This window comes from Hemitrygon akajei, chromosome 10 (assembly GCF_048418815.1).
Source record: "Hemitrygon akajei chromosome 10, sHemAka1.3, whole genome shotgun sequence".
NCBI lineage: Eukaryota > Metazoa > Chordata > Chondrichthyes > Myliobatiformes > Dasyatidae > Hemitrygon > Hemitrygon akajei.
Genome location: NC_133133.1, coordinates 117,951,339 through 117,976,206, shown reverse-complemented (window position 1 = coordinate 117,976,206; position 24,868 = coordinate 117,951,339). Strand labels below are relative to the sequence as shown.

The 24,868-nt window shown below is 42.3% G+C and overlaps 1 protein-coding gene across 2 annotated transcripts in view; it reads left to right on the top strand.

Annotated features, from left to right (window-relative positions):
- stab2 (stabilin 2) overlaps positions 1 to 21,584 on the top strand; it is a 191,852-nt gene extending 170,268 nt beyond the window's left edge. For both annotated transcript variants that reach the window (XM_073058832.1, XM_073058831.1), the window contains exons 60-68: positions 1,577 to 1,718; positions 3,416 to 3,549; positions 6,104 to 6,269; positions 7,529 to 7,635; positions 10,110 to 10,229; positions 12,154 to 12,420; positions 15,110 to 15,247; positions 17,073 to 17,183; positions 21,136 to 21,584. In XM_073058832.1, the coding sequence (XP_072914933.1) occupies positions 1,577 to 1,718; positions 3,416 to 3,549; positions 6,104 to 6,269; positions 7,529 to 7,635; positions 10,110 to 10,229; positions 12,154 to 12,420; positions 15,110 to 15,247; positions 17,073 to 17,183; positions 21,136 to 21,147 (1,197 nt within the window). In that variant the 3' untranslated portion in view covers positions 21,148 to 21,584. The remainder of the gene's footprint in view (positions 1 to 1,576; positions 1,719 to 3,415; positions 3,550 to 6,103; positions 6,270 to 7,528; positions 7,636 to 10,109; positions 10,230 to 12,153; positions 12,421 to 15,109; positions 15,248 to 17,072; positions 17,184 to 21,135) is intronic.
- Positions 21,585 to 24,868: the final 3,284 nt, after the last annotated feature.

The following is a 24,868-nucleotide window of genomic DNA, read 5'->3' as shown; positions in this document are numbered from 1 at the left end:
AGTAAGAGACAATCCTTTCCTTTCACATTCTCCATTGGATTTAGAGTCATAGAGTCCTACAGCACAGAAACAAGCCCTACGGCCCAACTGGTCCACGTTGACCAAGGGGTCCACCTCAGCTAGTCCCATTTGTCTGAATTTGATCTATAAACCTTTCCTATCCATGTACCTGTCCAAATGTCTTTTAAGCATTGCAATTGTACCCATATCGGCCACTTCTTCTGGCAGCTCATTCCATATACACACCACCCTTTGTAGGAAAGGTTTGCATCTCAGGATCTTATTGGATAAGAGGGGTTTAGAAGGATATGGGCCAAACATTGGCAATGGGGACTGGTGGACACCATGGTCAGGATGGGCAAGTTGGGCCAAAGGGCCTTTTCCCCTGTTGCATTACTCAATGACTATGTTAATTCTTAATCCTTGCACCTTAAGCCTGTGCACTCTATTTATTTTAAACTATCCTATAGTTAAACTAATGCTGATCTCAATAATCGGAAGCATTTCTACATCCATCCTTTACAAACACTTAAAAATTTGAAGACCTCTTTTTTGAACTCCTTGACAAAATAGCTTGTACTGTTCAGTCTAATAACAAAGTTACAAGTCCTTTAATTGCAACTCATGTTAAGCTTCACAGGGTAAGCATTTAAACTGGTAACTTGATTTATTATTGTCACATGTACCAAGTGAAAAATTTGTCTTGCATACCGTCCAATCAGATCAATTCGTTACAATGATGCATTGAGGTAGAACAAGGTAAAACAATAAAAGAATGCAGAATAAACTATTACAATGCAGACACAGCATAGTGCAAGTAGACAGTATGATGCAAGGCCAAAAGGAGGTGGAATGTGAGGTCAAGAATCCATCTTATCGAATTATAGAAACATTCAATAGTCTAAGACAGTGTGATAGCTCCATCCTTCAGCCTGGTGGTACATGCTTTTGGACTTTTTTATTGTCTGCAGGATGGGAAGGGGGAGAAGCAAGAATGCCCAGGGTGGGTGAGGTCTTTGATTATGCTGGCTGCTTTACTGAGGCATAGAACAGGAAACATAGAACATTACTTGGGCCAATGGTGTGGTGCTGGCCTTTTAACCTTTCTCCAAGATCAGTCTACCCTTCCTCCCACAGACTCCTCCATTTTGCTTTCATCCGTGTGTCTATCTAAGAATCTCTAAAGTGTCCCTAAATGTCTCCAGATGAGAAAATAAGGATCCATTTGCAGAGTGAGATTGGGGCCCAAGATTTGTTGATTATTACTGAGGGGGTGACGATGTTGAATGCTGAGATGTAATAAATAAACGGCAGCCTGACCTAGGGATTGTTATTGTCCAGTTGATCCAAAGTTGAGTGGAAAGCCAATGAGATTACAAGTAGAAAGAAAGCCAATGAGACTGCAAGAAGGGTGGACAAAGTACCTGGAGGGAAAACTAGTTTCCATGAAGTGCTGAACAGTGTCCACAACTCTCTGCCATTTCTTGCAAATATGAGTTTCTAATCAAAATCACCAGAAAATACTCTACATACGCCATCATTAATTGTTGGTTAACCTGATATCCTTTTACAACAGAACAGACGCAAGTGTGCATGCAAAGATAACTACATTGGGGATGGAACCAACTGCACAGTCAAAGAGGTTCTCGTTAATCGATGTCTCCAAGACAATGGAAAGTGTCATGCAAATGCCAAATGCACAGACCTTCACTTTGAGGGTAAGTGTTATCTGCATTTTAATATTTGTATTTAAAGATCGGAGAAACCAGCATTAGAGATATGCTATTTGGACTTTCAAGCCTGCCCCACTATTCAATATAATTAATGCTCAGCTCATCTCTTGTAAAAGTTCTCCATAACCCTTCAATCTTTCCAACCCTTCAATCTCATGAAAAAAGCTTAAAAAGATAGAAGATTAGTTTAATTTGTCATATGTACATCAAAACCTACAGTGAATGCATCATTTTACGTCAAACACTAACACAGGCGAGGACTGTGTTGGGGAAGTCTGCAAGTATCTGGTGCAAATGTAGCCTGCCCACAGCTGACTAACCCTAACCCACATGTTCTTGGTATGTGTGAGGAAACTGGAGCACCTGAAGGAAACTCATGTGGTTATAGGGAGAACGTACAAACTCTTTACAGCAGTCAGTGGTGGGAATTGAACCCCGATCTTCCAGCCACTGGTGCTGTAAAGCATTGTGCTAATCGCTATGTTATTGTGCTGCCCCCAGTGATTTAGTCTCCACAACCCTCCACGATGGAAACTACCCTCTGCCCAAAGAGTTTCCTACAACAAGAATTAACATTAGAATTCCACACTAGAGACTGAAACTTAAATATCTAGTCTCACACCCCAGTGTAGTACAGAGTACTGGGAAGCTAGTTAAGCCACCTTTCAAGTGAAATATTTATCCTAAGTTCCCCACTTTCTAAGGAGAATAAAAGATGTACTATATTGAAGAGTTTTTTGAGGAATTAACAAAAGGACTCTAGATTCAAGCTTTAACAGTGATGTGCGAACATGCCCATGTTAAAGGATAAGAGTGGTGTCAGAAAATTCCCATCACTGTCTGTAAGGAGTTTGTACGTTCTCCCTGTGATCGCGTGGTCCAAAAATGTACCAATTAGTAGGTTAATTTGTCATTGTAAACTGTCCTGTGATTAGGCTAAGGTTATATCAGGGGTGTGGGGAGGGGGGTTGCTGGGCAGTGTATCTCAATAACTAAATAAATAAAATGTAAATTACTTAAGAAGTAACAATCAAATTGTTATTCTGTTGTTATAAAATACCAGATAAGACTATAAAACCTACTAGTTCTAGAAGCAGAATTAGGCTATTCGACCCATCGAGTCAACAGTGTTACAACAGTGGTGTGCAGAGGGCCATCTCTGGAGGCGCAACAGGCTGAATCTTGAGGTCGATGGGCTACAGTGGCAGAAGACCACAAACATACACTCAGTGGCCACTTTATTAGATAAACAAGGTGCAAAATAAAGTGGCCACTGAGTCTATGTTACCATATACTACACTGAGATTTTTTTTCTTAAACCATAAGACATAGGAGCAGAATTAGGCCATTCTGCCCATCGAGTCTACTCAATTTATTATCGCTCTCAACCTCGTGCTCCTGTTTCTTCCTATAACCTTTGAATCCATTACTCCTCAAAAACCTATCAACCTCTGCGTTAAATATACCCAATGACTTGATCTCCACAGTCATCTGTGGCAACAAATTCCACAGATTCACCATCCTCTGGCTAAAGAAATTCCTCTTCATCTCTGTTCTAAGGGGACATTCTTCTAGTCTGAGGCTGGCCAATCTTGTGTTACCATGGCAAACCTTGAGGTTACTGAAAGGCTCAATTTGTCCCAGATACCGTTTGAACTGTATGTTTTTTTTCTCTTCATTAGACAAAAAAGTGGGTGTTTTCCATCTACGATCCACAAAGGGACAATACAAGCTTAACTATACTCAAGCTCGTGAACTATGCGGCGGACATGAAGCCGTGTTGGCTACGTACAACCAGCTATCCTACGCTCAACAGGTCTGTTCCCTCTTTCTGTGCATCTTCAAAGCTGATTGTTTTCTGTTCTTTCATGGGGAGTAGGCATTATTGGCAAGGCATTTATTTCCCATCCCTAACTGCCCCCGAGAAGGTGATGGTAACCCATCTTCTTGAACTACAGTGATCTTTCAAGTGACAGTGGTTCCAGAGTATTGTTGGGTACAGAGATCCAGGATTTAGACCAAGATGTGATTAAGGAATGGGATGTATTTCCAGATCAAGATGGTGTGCAATTTGGATGGGAACCCACAGGTCGTGGTGTTTCCCTGCACTACATCCTTCTTGCCTATAGAGGTCGTAGGTTTTGCAGGTCTTGTTGGAGGAATTACACATTCACCGCTAGAGACAGGTTTGCTATTGTCCTGTGTACTGAGATCAGACATCCCACCTCTCCCAGAAGTTCAGGGAGTCTCCTGCATAATGATAGCGGCTCCCTGATGCCCACAAATTATATACAATATCCCAGAAATCGATTTTTTTTTAGAGTGAGCGAGAGGGAGAGACAGACAGACAGATCGAGTGACAGACGTAGCAAGAGAGTGACAGAGAGAGCATCCTGATTGGTCTCTCTTTGTGCTAAGTAGACCTATCAGTTTTCTCTGTGGGCGGGCATTACAGTCGACCGCTCTCTCTCTTTCATTGTCCATCAGTTCAGTTTAGTGTCCTGCAGCGCCATGGCAGAGTGTTCCAAAAAAAGAAAATATAAAACTTACTTCACCCCAGACTACACTACACAGACTACCCCTGCCTAATAGGGTTCAAAAATAATGACAGTGTTGCTTGCTGCACTGTTTGCAACAGTGACTTATGTCTCAACTAACCTTGAAGGAGTGGTGCCAAACTATGAAAGTTTGCCAGTTGATGAGCTCTGGGGGAAGCTGTCCAAAGTAACATCTGTGAGCACAGGGCAGTTGAGATTCAAAGAGCTCTGCCAGTTGATGAAGATGCTTTTGGTGCTGCCAAATTCTAATTGTGATGTAGAAAGGGCATTCAGCATGGTGTGTCACATTGAGACAGAATTCAGAAGTCAGCTGTCTCACAAAACACTTGTGAATCTGATGTTTGCAAAATTAATAAAATTCTTCAACACAGACTGCTATGAGGTTGAGACTTCCGGTAAAATGCTCAAATCTGCCAAGCAAGCAACATCACAGTACAAGGAAAGCTTGCAAAAGAAATAGAAAGGCTTTTTGCATTAGCATTTAGCTGTTAGCATTGAGACTGCCAACAAAGTACTCAACAAGGAATATATATATGTATGTATGTGTGTAAATAGTTTCAATATGTGATCAAATAAATTGTTGTGTTCTGTCATAATCAAATGTCCTGTATACATACACCCTTGGAGGTCGACGGGAGTCGGTGGGATATGGGGTTACGGGGGACAGGGGTGGTGGTGCTACCTCCCTGAAATGAGTTTTTGTGGGGTGGGATGTCTGTGAGATATAGTGAAAAACTTTAACAGGTAATCTATACAGATCATTTCACAATAACAGTACATCACGGTAGTACAGGGGTCAAGAAAAACCAGAATGTTACAGTTCCAGAGAATGTGCAGTGCAGGTAGAAGATAAGGTGCAGGGCCATGATGAGGTAGACTTGAGGTCGAGATTTCTCCTTATCATCTAAGAGAGAAGTCTTATGATATTGGTATAGAAGCTGACCTTGAGCCTGGTGATGAGCTGAATGGAGGACATTTCTGTGTTATCTAGGACCTTTCTTGTATTATCTAGGATCTTTCCTGCATTATCTAGGACCTTTCCTGCATTACCTAGGACCCTTCCTGTGTTACCTACCACCTTTCTTGTATTAATAGAGGACCTATCCTGTGTTATCTAGGACCTTTCTTGTGTTAATGGAGGACCTATCCTGTGTTATCTAGGACCTTTCTTGTGTTAATGGAGGACCTTTCCTGTGTTGCAAGTGCCCAGACAGAATGAAGTTGTATCTCTCTAGTTTAAGCTCAGCCTCTCTAACACAACACCACAGACAGGCAGTCTGGCTCTACAGCATTTTCATCCAAGGTGTTTGTGCTGTCCGAGAAGCTCTCCATCTTCCCCACAATTCCCTCTTGTTTTCCTTTCATCTGTACATACCTAGCTGTGCCCTAAGCCAGCGTAATTTGCCTCATCCACGCCTTGGTAGCTGTAATATGCAATAACTTTTCATTGAGCATGTTTTGTATCAAACCAGACCCATTTCAACAAGCATGTAGAATAATCTACACACTAATCACTGGAGGAACCCTGTGAGTCAGGCGGCATCCGTGGAGGGAAATGGACAGACACTGTTTTGAGTTGAGGCCCTTCCTTTGAACAGCACTCCTGCACGGTTTTGTGTGTTGGTCATTCAAAGCATTTGACGAAGCACTGGAGAACTCAATGGGTTAGGCAGCGCTGTGGAGGTAGTTGGACAGTGAGCGTTTTAGGCCGAGACCCATCATCTGGACTGGGCTCCTCCAGCATTTTGTGTTTCTCCAGATTCCAGCATCTGCAGGCTCTTGTGTTGAAAGACCTCCTGGTTCTGATTTCAGGCGGGATACCACATGTGTGCAGCAGGTTGGCTGAATGGACAGAGGGTATCTTATCCAACCACTTACTCCAATCCGAAATGTGGTGAGGGTCACGTCGGCATTGTGGACTATGGCCCCCGGGTTAACACCAGTGAAACATGGGATGTCTACTGCTACAGAATGAAGGGTAAGAACAATCTTACTCCATACTTTTTCCGTTGGGGGGAGAAGTTGAAAGGTGAGGAGCACCAGTGATCAAAGTCCAGTTCCTGCTGCTCTCTGTGAGGAGTTTGTATGTTCTCCCCGTGAATGTGTCAGTTTTCTCCGGGAGCTCTGGTTTCCTTTCACATTCCAAAGACCACAAGACACAGGAGCAGAATTAGGTCATTCGGCCCATCAAGTCTGCTTCGCCATTTCATCCTGGCTGATCCATTTTCCTCTCAACCCCATTCTCCTGCCTTCTCCCGGTAACCTTTCACACCCTGACTAATCAAGAACCTATCAACCATGGCCTTAATTATACGCAATAACTTGGCCTCCACAGCCCCCGAGGCAACAAAATCCACAGAATCACCACTCACTGGCTAAAGAAATTTTTCCTCATCTCCATTCTAAATGGACACCTCTCTATTCGGAGGCTGTGCCCTCTGATCCTGGACTCCTGCACTATAGGAATATCCTCTCTACATCCACTCTACGTAGGCCTTTCAACATTTGATAGGTTTCATTGAGATACCCCTTCTAAGTTCCAGCCCAGAGCTATTAATTGTTCGTCATAAGATAACCCTTTTATTCCCAGAATCATTCCAGTGAACCTCCTCTCCAATGTCAGCACACCCTTTCTTAAACCTTAAACAGTTCTGGGCCCCAAGTAAGGCCTCACCAGTGCTTTATAAAGCATTACATCCTTAGATGTACAGATTAGGGTTAGTAAGTTGCGGGCACAAGGGAAGTATAATGATACTTGTGGGCTGCCCCCAGTACATCCTCAGACCGTGTTGGTCATTGACACAAACGACACATTTCACTGTAATGTGATGATGTACATGTGACAAATCAAGCTCATTTTAAAAAATATTTAAACATTTAAACAATAGTAAAACAAATTAACATTTTTTAAAAACATTTAAATAAACAATTAACATAATGTGTTTCACTTTATGTGTCAATATACATGTGACAAATAAACCTGATCATTAGTCTTTCTATAAAAGTCCTTGTTTTTAACACAGACAGTGGTAGACATCTTGTACGGATTACCAGGGTTTGTGGTGGAGACAAAGAGGCTTTTGGATAGACACGTGAATATAAAGGGAATGAATGGATAGTGATGATAGACAGGAAAGGGACATTTTGTATAAAGTAGGATCCAGTTGCTGAACTCGTCTATGTTCTACGTAATAGTCAATGGTTACTCATTCAAGTGTTGCTTGTGTTTCTGGACAGATGTTGAGTGTACCTGTAAGGAGGGTTACGTAGGCGATGGATATTCATGTAATGGAAACATGTTACAAGTTCTAACCAGCGCTGACAAGTTCTCCTCCTTCCTGACGGTAAGTAGATACCTTCTAGTCATTGCATGTCAGAACAGGCCAGTTATTTTTTGTTTGTTTATTTATTTATTTAGAGATACAACGTGGAACAGACCTTCCCAGCCCAATGAGCCTCACTCCCCAGCAACCCACCGATTTAACCCTAGCCTAACCACAGGACAATTTACAATCACCATAAGACATCGGCAGAATTAGGCCATCTGTCCCATTGAGTCTGCTCTGCCATTCAATTATGGCTGAATTCCCCTCCTCAGCCTTACTCCACAGCCTTCTCCCCATAACCGTTAATACCATGTCCAATCAAGAACCTATCAAGCTCTGCCTTAAATACACCCAACAACCAATTAACCGACTAACCAGTATGTCTTTGGGCTGTGGGAGGAAACCAGAGCACCTGGAGGAAACCCACATGCTTCGTGAGGAGAACATACAAACTTCTTACAGATGGTGCCGAAGTTGAATGCTGAACCCTGACATTCTCTTTATATGGAGAAATCCCACACCCAATTCACCAAAAGTTATATCAAAAAATTAAGGGAATTCACACATCTTTCCACTACAACTAAGTGACAATCCCCGGAGAATATGCCATCCCGAGTTTAGCCACCTGGTTCTTAGCTCCTGGTAGGATCACCCATGGCGTAAGGTGAAGGGGAAGGTTCCAGCCAAAAGGCAATCCAAACAAGCACTCAGTGGTGGAGTTGGTGGAAGATGATGACTCATCACAACAACAGTGAAGATGGAAGAAGACTGCAGCAGTGAAGGGTCAGCAGTCATCTTGCATTTTATGCTACTGGACCCTGACCCTGATCTGTCAAGGACCGTGTGGTGGCTGCTCATGTGTTAAACAAAGTCACATACAGACAGTCTCCTTTTAATATATCCTGGATCGGCCTCTACAGCCATGTAAAGATCCACCATAGACACCCCTCATCCTTGACTTGAGTAATTACACTGTACTACTGAATTATATATATATATTATATATTACAAAATTATGTTATAGATATATATGTAAATCACATAATTTTGGATCTTTGAAACATGATAAAGCAATCTTTATACATCCACGAGTTATTTTCTGTCTGGTAGTCTACAATCTGACAGCATGGATACTGAATTCTCCTACTTCAGTTAAACTTCTCACCTTTGCTCTTTCTTCCTGGTCCACTCATTTCCTCACACACACAAACCCCAGCTCCCTTCACCTAGTTTCTGTCCCCTCCTCCATTCATTCCATCTGCCTGTCAACCTCTTACTCCCCCCTCTGGCTCCCCATCTCCTTATCGAGTTGCACTGCCTGCAGCCCTTTGCAGCCTCCACCTCCCAGCCCCTGTCTCTATTCCCTCCTCCAGGAGAGCAAATGCAATCTTTAGCATTCATTTTGAGAGAAATGGAATATCAAAGCAAGGATGTAATGCTGAGGCTCTATAAGGCATTAGTCAAACTGCACTGGGTGTACTGTGAGCTTTTGTTCACAGGCATCGTGGCCAGATATATCAGAGCCACATCCACTGTCATTGTCTCCTTGACAGAGGCAGTGACTTAGAGTTACTCACAGTGGGGCATCGTTAAGAACACAACATTGCTTGGTGAGTGCAGAGATACAGACTAGGGTTCTGTGTCCTCCCTCTACTTTCCCTTCCTCCCGTCACTTTCCCTCATGCCCACAGGCAAACCAACAACTAATTTCATGCACTGAGTACTTAACAACAGCCATATATAAACAAGTTAACCTTTCCAAAGGGAATAGGGTAAGTCCTTTAAAGGGGAAAAAAATGTACAACTAACGGGGATCAGAATCCGGTTTATTATCACTGACAAATGTTGGGAAATTCGTTGTTTGCATGGATGTATTTGACACCCAACTCTGCAGGAATAGGGAACGTTGATACCTTATTTCATGAGTTATTCAATGCCTACCCCACACTGAGTGTGACAAAATAAAATATCTCACCAATACCAAATGCACAGTTAATAGGTGAAATCCCTTCAAGTACATATGTTCTACATTTTATCCCATTTATTAATGCAAAATATTTAAATATTTAACTAAATTTGTATTTTTGATGTCATTGAATCATGAAGCCGTGCTCCTTAAAACAACTATTGGAACTGTAGGGTACACTTGGCAATGGTGTTTTGACACTCAGAGGAGTTGATAAAAGTCAAGATCGAGTTTTACTTTGATCAAAGTGGATTCCAGTTCATTGAGACACTTTGGGGCCAGTACATTTTGGCCCAAATAAGCTGCTATCCGAATTAGCTGAAGTTACATGAAAATAGTTTAAAAGGTGTGAAAAAGACAAATGACTATTTAACAGAGTTACAAATTATATATTTACAGTAAATGAAATACAGAACAAATTGGAATACTACTACAGTACTATAAAACTGTGTATTAGTTCCTAATAGTTATTGATGGAGAAATTCAAACAATGAATGTTGACTTTAAGACATCTTTCTGTTTTCAGCAAATTCTCACTTATGCAAACACCACGTTGAACGGCAGACAGTTTGTAGAAGTTCTCACTAATCTATCTGTCAAAGGCACCCTGTTTGTTCCAGTCAACTCTGGATTCTATAGAAATACGGTAAGAATTCAAAGTGCTGTCAGAACAAATTAAAATGAATTAAGTGGGGCTAACTGAGAACCAAGGGACACCATCCTACCTACAAAAAATATTAGTAATGGGGATAGAACATTCAGCCTCCTGAAGCTGTTTTGCAGTTTAATAAAATCGTGTGGATCACAGTATTCTGAGCAATTTTGGGCCTCTTATCTAAGAAAGGATGTGCTGACATTGGAGACGGTCCAGAGGAGGTTCCAGGAAAGAAAGGGTTTATGTCTGAGGAACATTTGATGGCTCTGGGCCTGTATATCTGGAATTTGGAAGAATGAGAGGGAATCTCATCGAGTAGTAAAAGGCCTCGACAGAGTTGATGTGGAGAGGGTATTTCCTATAGTGGGGTAGCCTAGGACCAGAGAGCACAGCCTAAGAATAGAAGGATTCTTGAGAACAAAGAGGAGGAAGACTTACTTTCGGCAGATATTGATGACTCCGTGGAATCCATTGCCACAGACAGTTGTAGAGGCCAAGTCATTGGGTATATCTAAGCAGAGGGTGATAGGTGCATAATTAATAAGGGTGGTAAAGGTTATGGGGAGAAGGCAGGAGAATGGGGTTGAGGGAAAATAAATCTGCCATGATGGAGTGGTGGAGTAGACTCGGTGGACTGAAAGGCCTAATTCTGATCCTATGTCTTATGGTCTATGATCTAATTGTAACCTCAACCATTCCTTACTTTCTATCGAACCTCCCACCTCCTTTCTTATTAAGAATGTACAGTCCACATGGCAGAACTGCAATCACGAGCTGACTTCCCACTCTGCGGAAGCTGGCAAATCCATTCTGCCCGTCTCCCAAACTCTTCTCGTATGTAATGGCTGTACATAGTTGTAACCTAGGGAGACCCTGTATGTAATCCTGCTTCTCTGCCCTTAGAGGAAGAAAGTTTCAGAAACTCTGCTAAGAGGGAAGAAAATTCTCTCATCACAATCCTCAATGTTTTGAACAGTGATCACTAATTCTAGATTCTCCATCATCATTCTGTCCACATCCACAGGCAATCTACCTTTTGGAAGCAACACAAAATGCTGGAGGAACTCAGCAGGCCATGTAGCATCTAGGGGAAAGAGTTTGGGGCCAAGAACCTTCATCAGGACTGGAAAGGAAGGGGAGAAGAAGGGTGAGACTGAGAGAGGGGGAGGGGTGAAGGATAAAGCCGAGAAGTTGATTGGTGAAAGAGATAAAGGGCTGGAGAAGGGAGAATCTGATAGGAGAGGACAAGGAAGAAAGGGAAGGGGGAGGAGCACTGGAGGGAGCTGATCGGCTGGTAAGGCGATGAGATGAAAGAGGGAAACAAGAATGGGGAATGGTGAAGGGGACAATTACTAGAAGTTCGAGAAATTGATTTTCATGCCATCAGGTTGGAGGTTTCACAGTCAGAATATGAGGTGTTGCTCCTCCATCCTGAGTGTGGCCTCATCGCAGCAGTAGAGGAGGCCGTGGACTGACATGTTGGGATGGGAATGGGAAGTAGAATTGAAATGGGTGGCCACCAGGAATTCCTGCTTTTTGTTACAGATGGATCAAAGATGCCCGGTGAAGCAGTCTCCCAGTCTACGTCGGGTCTCACCAATATACAGGAGGCCACACCGGGAGCACCAAGTACAGTAAATGACCCCAAAAGACATCTAAAACTTGGGGACAGTATTACATGCTGGTGTTTATGTGACAATAATAATTTATAAACCAATTTTCCAAATTTACCAATTTATTGGTTTCAAGGTTCTTGCAATAGAATTACTATATCTCCCAACTACTTGTGACCACCTGACAATGTCCTCCCAGTAAAATGACCAATGGGCTGTGGCATCTCGGGTCAGGATATCCCACTGGTTGACAAATGGGATACGTTGACTAAGCACTAACAATGAAATGTTTTTATTCGCAGACCCTGTCTGGTCGGGACATTGAGTATCACTTTACTGCTCACAGCAGCTATGTATATCACAAAATGCAAAATGGAACCGTCCTCCTGAGTAAGATCGGTCAGTCTGTGCTCATAACAGACACAGAAAGTAGTCTCCCTCCGAGCCCTGAGTTCACTCAGCAAGTCAGAAAGCAAGTCAACGACAGACCAATTGTTGCCTGGGACATAGTTGCCTCAAATGGTGTCATTCATGCCATCAACAAGCCTTTACAGGCACCTCCTGAACCTGTAAGTAATTAATACAAGACATAAAATAAAGACCATAAAACCATTAGGCATAGGAGCAGCTTTTAAATAGCATTAAGTAGCGTTAGTTGCATGTGTTTGTATTCAAAAAGCAATGATTTTTGTTACTGGTAGTTGCTGAGAAATAAGCAGCAAGACAATTCAGAATTGTTTTGCTCACTGCAGTTTCAAGTATTCAGGCTTGGAAATGCCAGAAATGGCCAGGACTGAAAATGAAGTTATTTAACTACAAGTTAGGGGCTACAAAGAATTTGAAGGTATCAACAATTATCTTGAATGTTACAATGACAATGAAAATTTGGAGGATGCTACCTTTGATATTGTTGTATGAAGGCCGTCATTAACTGCACTGAGTGTCTGTACTGATTTTGTTCATTTACTTTCAACTAAAAGAACACAGCAGAACAATTTGGTTGTTGGGGTTCCTCTGTCGATAACTATTAGGAACTAATACACAGTTTTATAGTTCTAGTATTGATACCATTTTAATTTGTTCTGTATTTCATATAAATCAATAATTTGCTACTCAGTTAAACAGTAGTTCATCTTTTTTACACCTTTTAAACTATTTCCATAAAACTTTAGCTAATTGGGACAGCAGCTTAATTGGGCCAAATGTAATAGCCCCGATTTTTCCCAATTAACCGGAATCTACTGTATTCCCAATGACTTGGCCTCCACAGCTGTCTGTGCTAAAGAAGTTTTTCTGATCTCTCTTTTCTTTCTTGTTCCAGACTCCAACATTTTCAATCCCTCTGACTCTGGTGTTTATGTTCTGTCCAGCCTCCCTCTAACAGACCTGCCTCATCAGATCATCCACCATCCCTTCTCCTCCATAGATGTTCAGCTTCAGCACCAATCTCTGATCTGACAATGGGAAGGACAAAAAGTGACGAGATGTTTACTCAAAGTGTTCATTTTGACTGTGCAGAAACCTCCCCACCTCTCCATTCAGACCCCACATTTCCCAAATCCCAATCCCCTTGAAGGCTTTCAGGGTTATTGTGGAAATCAAACTGTGTCTGAATCTGTGTGTGGCACCACTTCCAGAAGGTTGAATGTACCACCCTTACTCCACTCTTGATAGCAGTAAGCAACTTATCTATACAAACCTCTCTAATTATCTCCCACTCACTTTCTCCATATAGGTTTCTCCTTAAAGACTTATCTCTTTGTCACCAGTCTCTTTGTACTCAGTCACCAGTCCTTATATTTGGATAAAACTTCCATAATTGCTCCTGTCAGTCCATTACACATCCATCTTCCCCTCCGTGTACTCCATCTACACTTCCTGCTCTCTGGAAAGTAGCTAACATAATCAAGGTCTCCTCCCACCCCAGTCATTCTCTGGTTTTCCCCCATTTCCTTTGGGCAGAAGATGTAAAACTTAGAATATAGGCACCAGCAGGCTCAAGGACAACTTGTATCCGGCTATAACAAAGATCAAGAATCTTGAATGGACTTCTTGTATGATAAAGATGAACTCCTGATTTCTCAGTCTACTTCATCATGACCCTTGCACTTACTGTCTCCTTATTTGCATTTTTCTCTGTAACTGTAACGTTATACTCTGCATTCTGTTACTGCCATTCCCTTGTACTGCCTCAATGTACTGATGATAGACCACACTTGTGTTCAGTTCAGGTCCCCTCATTATAGGAAGGATGTGAAAGCTTTAGAGAGGGTGCAGAGGAGATTTACCAAGATGCTGCCTGGACTAGACAGCATGTCTTATGATGGTAGGCTGAGCGAGCTATGGCTTTTCAAAGTTCAAAGGTTCAAAGTTCAACATAAATTTATTATTGAAGTACAAATGTATCCATATACTATCTTGAGATTTATTTGCTAGTAGGGCATTCACGGTAAGTATAAAGGAACACAATGGAATAAATGAAAACACAAAACAGGACAAACAACTAACGTGCAAATACAAAAAGAAAAATAAGCAAACAAAATAATAATAATAATAGATAAGTAAGCAATAAATTCAGGAAGATGAGATGAAGAGTCCTTGAAAGTGAGTTGTTTGGGGGTTGTAGGTTGGGGGAACAGTTCAGTCTTGGAGTGAGTGAAGTTACCCCCTCTGGTGCGTTCGTTGGAGCGAAGGAGGAAAGTTGACTTGATTGATGTGTACAAGATGACATAAGGCATAGATCAAATGGACAGCCAGAGACTTTTCACCAGGGCAGAAATGGTTAATATAAGGCGGCATCATTCTAACGTGTTTGGCGGAAAGCATAAGGGGGATGTGAGGGGTAAGTTGCACAGACTAGGTGGGTGTGTGGAACGCCCTGCCAGAGGTGCTGGTAGAGGCAGATAAATTAGGGGCATTTAAGAAACTTTTAGATAAGCACCTTGATGATTGAAATATGAAGGGTTACGTAGGAGGGAAGGATAGATAGAATTGGCACAACATCATGGGCCTAAGATCCTGTACTGTAATGTTATACATTCCACATTCTATGCCCTGATGTTTTGGAATGATCTGTCAGAATACCATGGAAATCAAAGTTTTTCCACAGTATCTCAGCACATGTCACAATAATAAACCAACTACTAATTACTGAAAGACACCATAAATCATTTTTACAATATTAACAATGATAGCTTAATGCACAAGACTGTTGTTGAATCACTACTGGAAATGTAATAACCTATTGTCTGTAACTAGGTTAAACCTGCTGCTGAGCACGTTGGAGTTGGCTTGGGAGTATTCTTTGCCTGTCTGCTGGTAATAATTAGTTCAACAGTTGCTTCATATTGCTACTACAATCACAGACAAGGACCTTTCAGCTTCCAGTACTTCAAGGTAATACACTCAGATGCCACTTTATTAGGTACACCTGCTCGTTAATGCAAATATCTAATCAGCCAACCATGCAGCAGCAACTGAATGCATAAACATATGCAGACATGCTCAAGAAGTTCAGACCAGACATCAGAATGGGAATGAAATGTGATCTAAGTGATTGTGACCATGGAAGGATTGTTGGTTTGAGTATCTCAGAAGCTGCTGATCTCCTGGCATTTTCCTGTGGAGTTTATAGAGCATGGTAAGAAAAGCAAAAGGCACCCAGTGAGCAGCAGTTCTGCAGGCAAAATCGCCTCCTTAATGAGAGTGGTCAGAGGAGAATGGGCAGTCAGAGTTCAGCTGACAGGAAGGTCACAGTAACTCAAATAACCATACTTTACAAGTGTTGTGCAGAAGAGCATCTCTGAATGCACAACACATCAAACCTTGAATGAAATGGGCTACAGCAGCAGAAGACCAAGTAGAGATCTGTGGGTGTGTGAAACACACTGCTAGCAATGGTGGTACATTAAATACATTAAAGATCTTCATTTGAGTTCATAACTTTGTGGACAGCAAACCCAATACCATCACAACACACTTCCAGCACACACTCTCAGCTGTGGTCCCATTGTTTCAATAATAATTTATATTGGATGCAAATATTCCTCTTTCTACATCTCTGCATGGTATTTTAACTGCACTGCTGCAGGCAGGAAGGCTCCACAACAGGTAGTCAAAATTGTTCACCACATCACCAGCACATACCTACCTGCCATCAAGGAGATGCACATATACAGAAAGGTGCCAGAAAAGAGCCGGTTACTTCATAAAGGATCCCACCCACCCTGCTCATGGACTATTTGTCCCACTCCAATCAGAGGTGGAGCTATGTAACATCCACACCAGGACCACCAGACTCAAAAACAGTTATTTTCCCTAAGTAGTAAGGATGATCAACACCTCCACTCATTAACTCTCCCCTCCACAAACCCACCTCCCCGTACTACTACTTTATCATTTCCTGTTAGTCACCTTATGTACAGGCACTCCAGTGCCTAGCGTCACTTTATGCACATACAATCAACGTATGCATATAAGCTATCATATGTATTATAGTGTTTTTTTTTAAATATTGTGTTCTTTATCTTATTGTGGGTTTTTTGTGCTGCATCAGGTCCAATTGTTCCATTCTCCTTTGCATTTATGTACTGGAAATGACATTAAACAATCTTGAATCTTAAAAACAATTACACAACGTTGCATGAAACTGATCCCATTCCTAAACCTAACAAATGTTTTGGTGTGTGCAAAGATTCCTGTCCAGTCAATGATTAGAGATTGTGGGATTCACAAAACCCTCTCTTCCAAATTCATCCAACACTAATCATTTGGCCGTACAAATCTCCAGGATTTCTGTCCACTTCCAATTCTGGCCTCTCACTATACTTAATATTTAGTCATTCTACCAGTGGGACCAATCACAGCTCACACCTCTCCAGACCTCTGTTCTTCTTTAAGGCACTTCTTCCAGCCTACACCTTTGATTTACTCACTCACTTAGAGATACAGCACGGTAACAAGCCCTTCTGGACCAACAAGCTCATGCCGCCAAATTAGGTCCATGTGACCAGCTAACATAGGTTTTTGGAATATGAGCTGAAACCCACATGGTCATGGGGAAAACTTACAAACTCTTTAAAAGTAGCAGCAGAATTGAACTGTGGTCACTGGTGTTGTAAGAGCGTTGTGCTAACTATTAAGTCACCATGACTTTGAATTGGCTTTTTATTATCTTCCCTAGTATCTCCTGATACAACTTGGTGTCATTTTACTTTCACAGTCTGAAGATGAAGAAGGTGTGTCAGCATTTGATGACGAGACTCCTTCCAGGTTCAATAACCCAATGTACAGCCAGTTCACATCTGCAGACAATGGTGAAGATCCCTTCTCTGTAAGTTACACCAGGAGCTGATTGGTGAAGAGTTAAATGTGTATCTTTGTTGTTACTGCTTTGAAGGAAATCTGACATATCTAATAGGATTGTCAACAGGATTGTTTGAACAGATTTATATAATCCTAGTTCATAATAGAAGAATTCCATACTCTTCAAATTCTGAAATTAAAACAGAAAATGTTAATGAAAGGTCTTTAACTTGAAACATTAACTCTTTACTCCTTTCCACAGATGTTGTCTGACCTGCTGAGTATTTCCAACATTTTCTGTTTTAATATAATCTCAAAAGTTCCTAATAAAGTACTTTTGAAGTATAGTAACTATAGGAATGTTGAAATCACAGCAGCTATTTTGAACCAAACAAACTCACATGCAGCTGTGTAATAAAGACATTAGCCATATATTAACAAAGTTAATTCAGGGATAAAGATTGGCCAGGACTCAGGGATAATCCATAGCTCTTCCTCAGGATTGCATTTCAGAGTCTTTTTGCCATAGTAATGAAGCACCATTACCATTTTACAAGGCGATGAAGTAGGAGGAGCCAACAGTCCTTTCAGACCGCTATTTAGCATATGATGTGCATATTAGCAGTTGCCGCGAAAGGAGAGACCGAAAGACTCAGCCACTAAGCACAGACACCACTTACTCTTGCCCAGACTACAGGAGAATATGTGGAGCCTGGACCAGCCTCTACAGCCACCCGAGGAATAGGCAACCCCTTAGGAGAACTCGAGTGATCGTACTGCTACTTTAAAATGCAGAGTGAGTGGTATGAGATGATTGCTGCCATTTTGCATATATTCATAAGGATGCTACAAAGTCTGAAGGGCTTGAGTTATAAGAAGAGATTTTCTTGGCTAGGGCTTTTTCTCCCTGGAGAATTGGATGGTGAAGGTGACCTTGTATATACAACTATGAGGGAAGTGGTTAAGGTGGATGGTCACAATCTTTTTCCTAAGGTTGGGAAGTCTAAAAACTAGAGGGCATGGGTTTAAGGTGAGAGGGGGAAGATTTAAAGGTGACCTGAGAGGCAACATTTTTTACTGTGAAGCTGATGAGCATATATAGTTATCTGCCAGAGCAAAGTAAACTGTAGAGCTAGATAAGACTACCATGTTTAAAGGACATTTGGACAAGTTCGTGGATAGGAAAGGCTATCCAGTGACTAGTGGTGTTCCACTGGGATTGATGTTGGGACCATTTCTTTTCACGTTGGATTTGGATGACAGAATTGATGACTTTGTGGCCAGGTTGGCAGATGTTACAAAGATAGGTGGAGGGGCAGGTAGTTTTGAGGAAGCAGGGAGACTGCAGAAGGACTTAGATTAGGAGAACAGGCAAAGAAATGGCAGATGGAATATAGTGTTGGGAAGTGCATGATGGTGCACTTTGGTAGAAGGAAAAAAAGCATAGACTGTTTTCTAAACAGAGAGAAAATTCAAAAATTCGAGGTGCAAAGGGAATTGTAAGTCCTCATGCAAGATTCCCTAAAGGTTAATTTGCAGGCTGCATCAGTGAGGAAGGTAAATGCAATGTTAACATTCATTTCAAGAGGACTAGAATATAAAAGCAAGCGTGTAATTCCGAGTCTTTATAAAACACTGGTGAGGCCTCACTTTGGAGTAGTGTGAGCAGTTTTAGCCCCTTATCTATGAAAGAATATGCTGACATTGAAAAGGGGTCAAAGTAAGTTCACAAACTTGATTCCAGAAATGAAATGCTTATCATATGAGGAGCATTTGATGGCTCTGGGCCTGTACTTGCTGGAATTTAAAAGAATGAAGGGGAATCTCATTGAAACCTGTCAAAGGTTGAAAGGCCTCAAAAGATTGGATGTAGAGAGGATGTTTTCGATAGTCCTATAGTGGGGGTGTCTAGGATCAGAGGGCACAACCTCAGAATAGAGGAGCATCCATTTAGAACAGAGATGAGGAGGAATTTCTGTAGCCAGAGGGTGGTGAATCTGTGGAATTCATTGACACAGCTGGCTGTGGAGGCCAAGTCATTGGGTGTATAAGGTGGAGGTTAATAGATTTTTGATAATTCAAGGCATGAAGGATTATGGGGAGAATACAGGAGAATGGAGCCGAGAGGAAAATGGATCTGCCAAGATCAAATGGCAGAACAGACCCAATGGGCCGAATGGCCTGATTCTGCTCCTCTGTCTTATGTTCTTATGATTATGGGCCAAATGCATACAAATAGCACAAGTTGGGGAAGGCAGCTTAGTCAGCATGGGTTGGACGGCCTGTTCCCACATTGTATAACTCGACTCATGACCTAATCCCACTTCAAATAACAAACATCATGTTTACTAAAACTAAATCACTGGTGAAAGGTTTCTCCCCCAGTGGGTCTGTTGGTAGATGAGGAATTGACCCAAGCAGCCTGCAACATCCCAGACCTTAATTCTGCAGGAAAATTAAGAGGTCCTCTGCCTTTCTGAAGCCAATCAACCAGTCTCCTCTAAAGTGTGAGTGAACTACCAGCCAGTGTGAGAAACGTCATGCCACATAGTACCACACTCCAGGCCTTTTCACCCATGATGTTGTGCCAACCTTTTAACCTACTCTAAGATTAATCTAACCCTTCCCTCCTACATAGCCCTCCATTTTCCTATCAATCATGTGCCTATCCAAGAGTTTCTTCAATATCCATTGTTCTGCCCTTGCTCAATAGTTTTCCCTGTTTTCTTAAGCTAGACAGATGGATAACTCCAGTCCCAGTGTTGCTGTAACCGAAGGCGGTTTTATTATTCACTAACACATTACAGTACACAAGGAGCCGGTGTAAAAAGACAGTACTTCTCGGTGTTCTTATGAAAGGCAGATTCAAATATTGATTGAAGTTCCTTCAACCTCTAACAAGTGCTTCTAAACAAATGAATGACTATACAAGCAATTCTATAATGGCCGGTATAATGTTGAAAGATAATTGCTTAACAATGAGCAATCAACAACAGCTGTAAACTTTTAGAATTGTGCAATGAGATCTAGTAATTAGAAAAAAAATTACAATCCAAATCAGGAAAGACATAACACCCCTGCTTTCACAGTCAAACACTGGCACATCATGGAAACAGCCAAACCAACATTCAATGAAACTGTCTTGTCGTCTCTGCTTCTCAAGAGCCGTGACACAGCCAATCGAGTTGCTGTCTACTTGATAGAATGGTGGAGCAAACTAAATGGGCCAAATGGCCTGATATTGCTGTTATGGTCTCAAGAGTTCCAATGAGCCGATTCTAGTGTTCCCTGTGACCAAGTGTGCTTCCTTCAAGTCCTCTGCTTTCCTCCCATGTCCCAAATATATGCAGGTTGGTAGATTGTAAATTGCCCCTGGTGTGTAGATAGGTGGTAGAAGAGGTAACAGAGAAAATTTGTGAGGCAAATGGGATTGATCTGTGAGTTTGCATGACTCAATGGGCTGAATGGCTTCTGATGTTTAACAAAATATGGGGGTGGGAGAAAACAGCATTTCCACTTTTTCCAAGTTGGCTCCTCTTACCGAATAGGTTTGGTTAGTGGGAAAGGGTGCCTACAAAATATCAGAATCCCTTTATTGTCAGTGTGTGAAACATACCAGAATTGATTGTGGTTCGATGCCAAGTATAAAACACAGGACAATATTATAACAGACAACACAATAGTAACCAACAATTTACAAGACATGAGCAATGTCACATGTGTAAACGTCAATAATCAAACTTAAATAAATGAGAACATCTGAACAGATTAGGTAATTATCAACAGAACAAGGAGAACAGGATAGACCATTTAACGGATGCTGCGCAGGGACAGTTAGGGTACTACACCTGAGAGAGTCTGTTGAGAAGCTGGATAGCTACAGGAAAACAGCTTCAGAGGAGACGTGTAGTCCTGGTGGTATACACCTGTAGACACAATTGCCAGATCACATCAAATAATTACCTCTTAATTTTCCACAGGATGAACATTGATGTCAATGGTTATCTGTCTTCAACAACAGCAGCATCTACATCGAAGTGTGTGGGCCTCTCTACCAAAAACCCTGAACAATGATCATTTGGTAGCCATCATAAGTTACCTTGACAACAACATTTATGGCCTTGACACCAGTGAACTTCGGAACCAAAGGTGGATTAGGAGACAAAGAACATCGTTAATTGATCAAGGAGAAGGGATTGATGAAAACTAATTCTATGTTTAAAGTATCTTCCAGTATCCTTCCAAATAAAATTGGCACATTTGTCTAGGGCAATGACTAAGGTTATGATATGTAGCTGAGAGACCTCAAAGTGAAAAAAAAGTGCTTAAAATCTTACGTGTATGCAAAAAAAAATTAGGAACTAATATCTAAAAAAAATTGGGCTGCATTTTTATTTGAATTAAAAGCCTTGGTTGAATTAGAAATTGAGCTCTTCTACTTGCTTCTCATTCAGAAACACAAGCTTGAACTACCTTTGTCTGGGCACCGTAGTTGCTAAGGTGGTACGGATGTGTGTGTGTGTGCACCTGCGGTCACGTCTGGCTGGCCCACACCAAGTCGATACCAATGCTGCCTGAAATAACCTCAGCCTCGCACTGCTGACCGTTCTTGACTCCTGGAAGCGTACCCCTTCCTAGCAGAACCCCAGGAAGGGATTGAGAGCCAGCTGGAGATTGATTGTGGATTAGCGGTTGTTGCTACAGCCATCTGGATGACTGCAGCCGGTTCTGGACTGGCTGGGTATTACTGGTTGTTGCAAAGATCCTACCAGACTTTCTGGAACTCCTCAAACACACTACAGATTGCAGGGAGTGGTATGACACATTCTGCAGGACTTCATCCCTTTCTCATGGCCTCTATATAAACATATGAGGAATGTTTGATGTCGCTGAGCCTGTACTCACCAGAGTTTAGAAAAATTAAGGGGGAATCTCATTGAAACCTATTGACTATTGAAAGGCCAAAACTGAGTGGATGTGGAGAGGACGTTTCCTATAGTGGGTGTGTCTAGGACTAGAGGGCATAGCCTCAGAGTAGAGAGATGTCTATTGAACCGAGATGAGAAGCTATTTCTTTAGCCAGTGAGCGGTGAATCTGTGGAATTCATTGCCACAGACGACTGTGCGGGCCACGTCACTAAGTATATTTAAAGTGGAGGTCAAAGGTTACGGGGAGAAGGCAAGAGAATGGGGGTGGCCATGATGGAATGGTGGAGCAGAGTTGATGGGTGGAGTGGCCTAATTCTGCTTCTATGTCTTATGAAGATACTTTCACATAGCTACAGTGGGAATGCCTGAGGTCCAGGTGAATAAATTTCTCCTCTCACTGAGAGCCCTCCCTCTCACTGTGGGCACTTTCTAGTATGCATGCTGTATTGAAGAAGGAAGACAATGTAACAGAGGACCAGGAAGTCCACGTCCTCATATGTTAGAACATGGAACAGTACAACACAATACAGACCCTTCAGCCCATGGTGTTATGCTGACCTTTTAGCCTAATCCAAGATCAATCTGACATTTCCCTGCCATATGATCTTTCTTTCATCCACCATCTTAAGTGTCTCTTAAATGTCCCTAATGCATCTGCCTTTACCACCACCCTTGGCAGTGTGTTCCACACACTGTGTGAAAAAACCTTACCTTCAATAGACAATAGGTGCAGGAGCGGGCTATTCGGCCCTTCGAGCCAGCACTGCCATTCAATGTGATCATGGCTGATCATCCACAATCAGTACCCCGTTCCTGCCTTCTCCCCATATCCCTTGACTCTGCTATCTTTAAGAGCTCTAACTCTTTCTTGAAAGCATCCAGAGAATTGGCCTCCACTGCCTTCTGAGGCAGAGTATTCTACAGATCCACAACTCTCTGGGTGAAAAAGTTTTTCCTCAACTCCATTCTAAATGGCCTACCCCTTATTCTTAAACTGTGGCCTCTGGTTCTGGACTCCCCCAACATCAGGAACATGTTTCCTGCCTCTAGCGTGTCCATATAATAATCTTACATGTTTCAATCAGATCCCCTCTCATCCTTCTAAATTCCATACCTTCCCCCCAATACCTTTCTGCAATCACCTGATGCTGCCTTGTATTCACCATTGTCACCCTGGGGAAAGGTCCTGGCTTGTTACTCTATGCCTCTTATCAGCATTATCCTGGTAAATCTCCTCTGCACCCTCTCTAAAGTTTCCACATCCTTCCTATAATGAGGCAGTCAGACTGATCGCAATACGCCAGGTGTGGTCTAATCAGATTTTTATGGACCTGCAATGTTACCTGACGGCTCTTTGGCTCAAACCCCCTAGTAATGAAGCAAACACACCATTAGCCTTCTTCACCATCCTATCAATTTGTGCAGCAACTTTGAGGGATCTATATTCATAGACCTCAAAATCTCTCTGATCCTCCTCACTGCCAAGAATCCTGTCATTAACCGTGTATGTTGCCACTGTGGCATTTGTGAATGCCCCATGCCAGGTCAGCTTCAGTAGTAGAGCGGTTGCTGGGATCGTACAAAATTATGAGGGGTATAGATGGGGTGAACGCTAGCAGGTTTTTCTCCCTCAGGTTGGGTGAGACTAGAACTAGAGGTCATAGATTTAGGGTGAAAAGTGAAATATCTAGGGGGAATCTGAAGGGGAACTTCTTCACTCGGAGGATGGAGCAAGAGTGTGGAACGAGCTGCCAGTGCAAGTGTAGATGGGAGTACCTCATATACCAAGGTCAATGGCAACATTCAAGAGAAGGTTGAATCGGTAAATGGATGAGATGGATGTGGAGGGCCATGGTCTGGATGCAGGTAGGAGGGAATAGACAGAAGACGAGACTGGCATGGACCAGATGGGACAAAGGGCCCGTTCCTGTCCAGTAATGTCACAGCACACGAACCCTTTAACACTTGCAAGTGTGTTTCAAGTAGTAAAAGTATTAATAACAACACAAAACATAACACACGTAGAGCATTTGAAGCCTCTGGGCCCATAACTCGACGGAGCTCAGAAGGATGAGCAGGGATAATATTGGAACCTACCAGACGCTCAAAGGCCTGGACAGTGTGTCCCTTTAGTAGGAGAGTCTAGGATCGGAGGCCACAGCCTCAGAGAAAAAAGAGGAGTAATTTCTTCAGCTAGGACATGGTGATTCTGTTGCCAGAGAGGACTATGGAGGCCAAGTCATTGAGACTGATAGGTTTTTGATTGGTAATTGGGTTGAGTTACAGAGAGAACACAGAAAACTGGGTTATGTCACCATTTATTCTCCTGCCTTCCTGTCATTAAGAGCCCTCATCTTCCAGGACATGCCCTTTTCTCAGGGAGGGGAGGGACAGGAAGACCCACATTCAATGTTTTAGGAACAACCATTTCCCCTTCGCCATCAGATTTCTGAACGATCCAAGAACCCACGAACACTACCTCACTATTCCCCTTTTTATTGTAACGTACAGTAATTGTCTTGCACTGTAAGCTGACACAAAATAAATTTCAGGACACATCATTTATAATAAACCTGATTCAGAATGGGGTTAGGAGAAACAATTGAGCAGAATTGGTAACCCTATCATCAACCGTGGGGGGTGGGGTCGTACTGTAGCATAACGGTTCGTATAACACTATTACAGAGCCAGTGGCACGGTTCAATTACCACCACTGCGGGCAAGGAGTCCGTACATTCTACCTGTGACCTCATGAGTCCCCTTCAAGTGCTCAGTTTCCCCCCC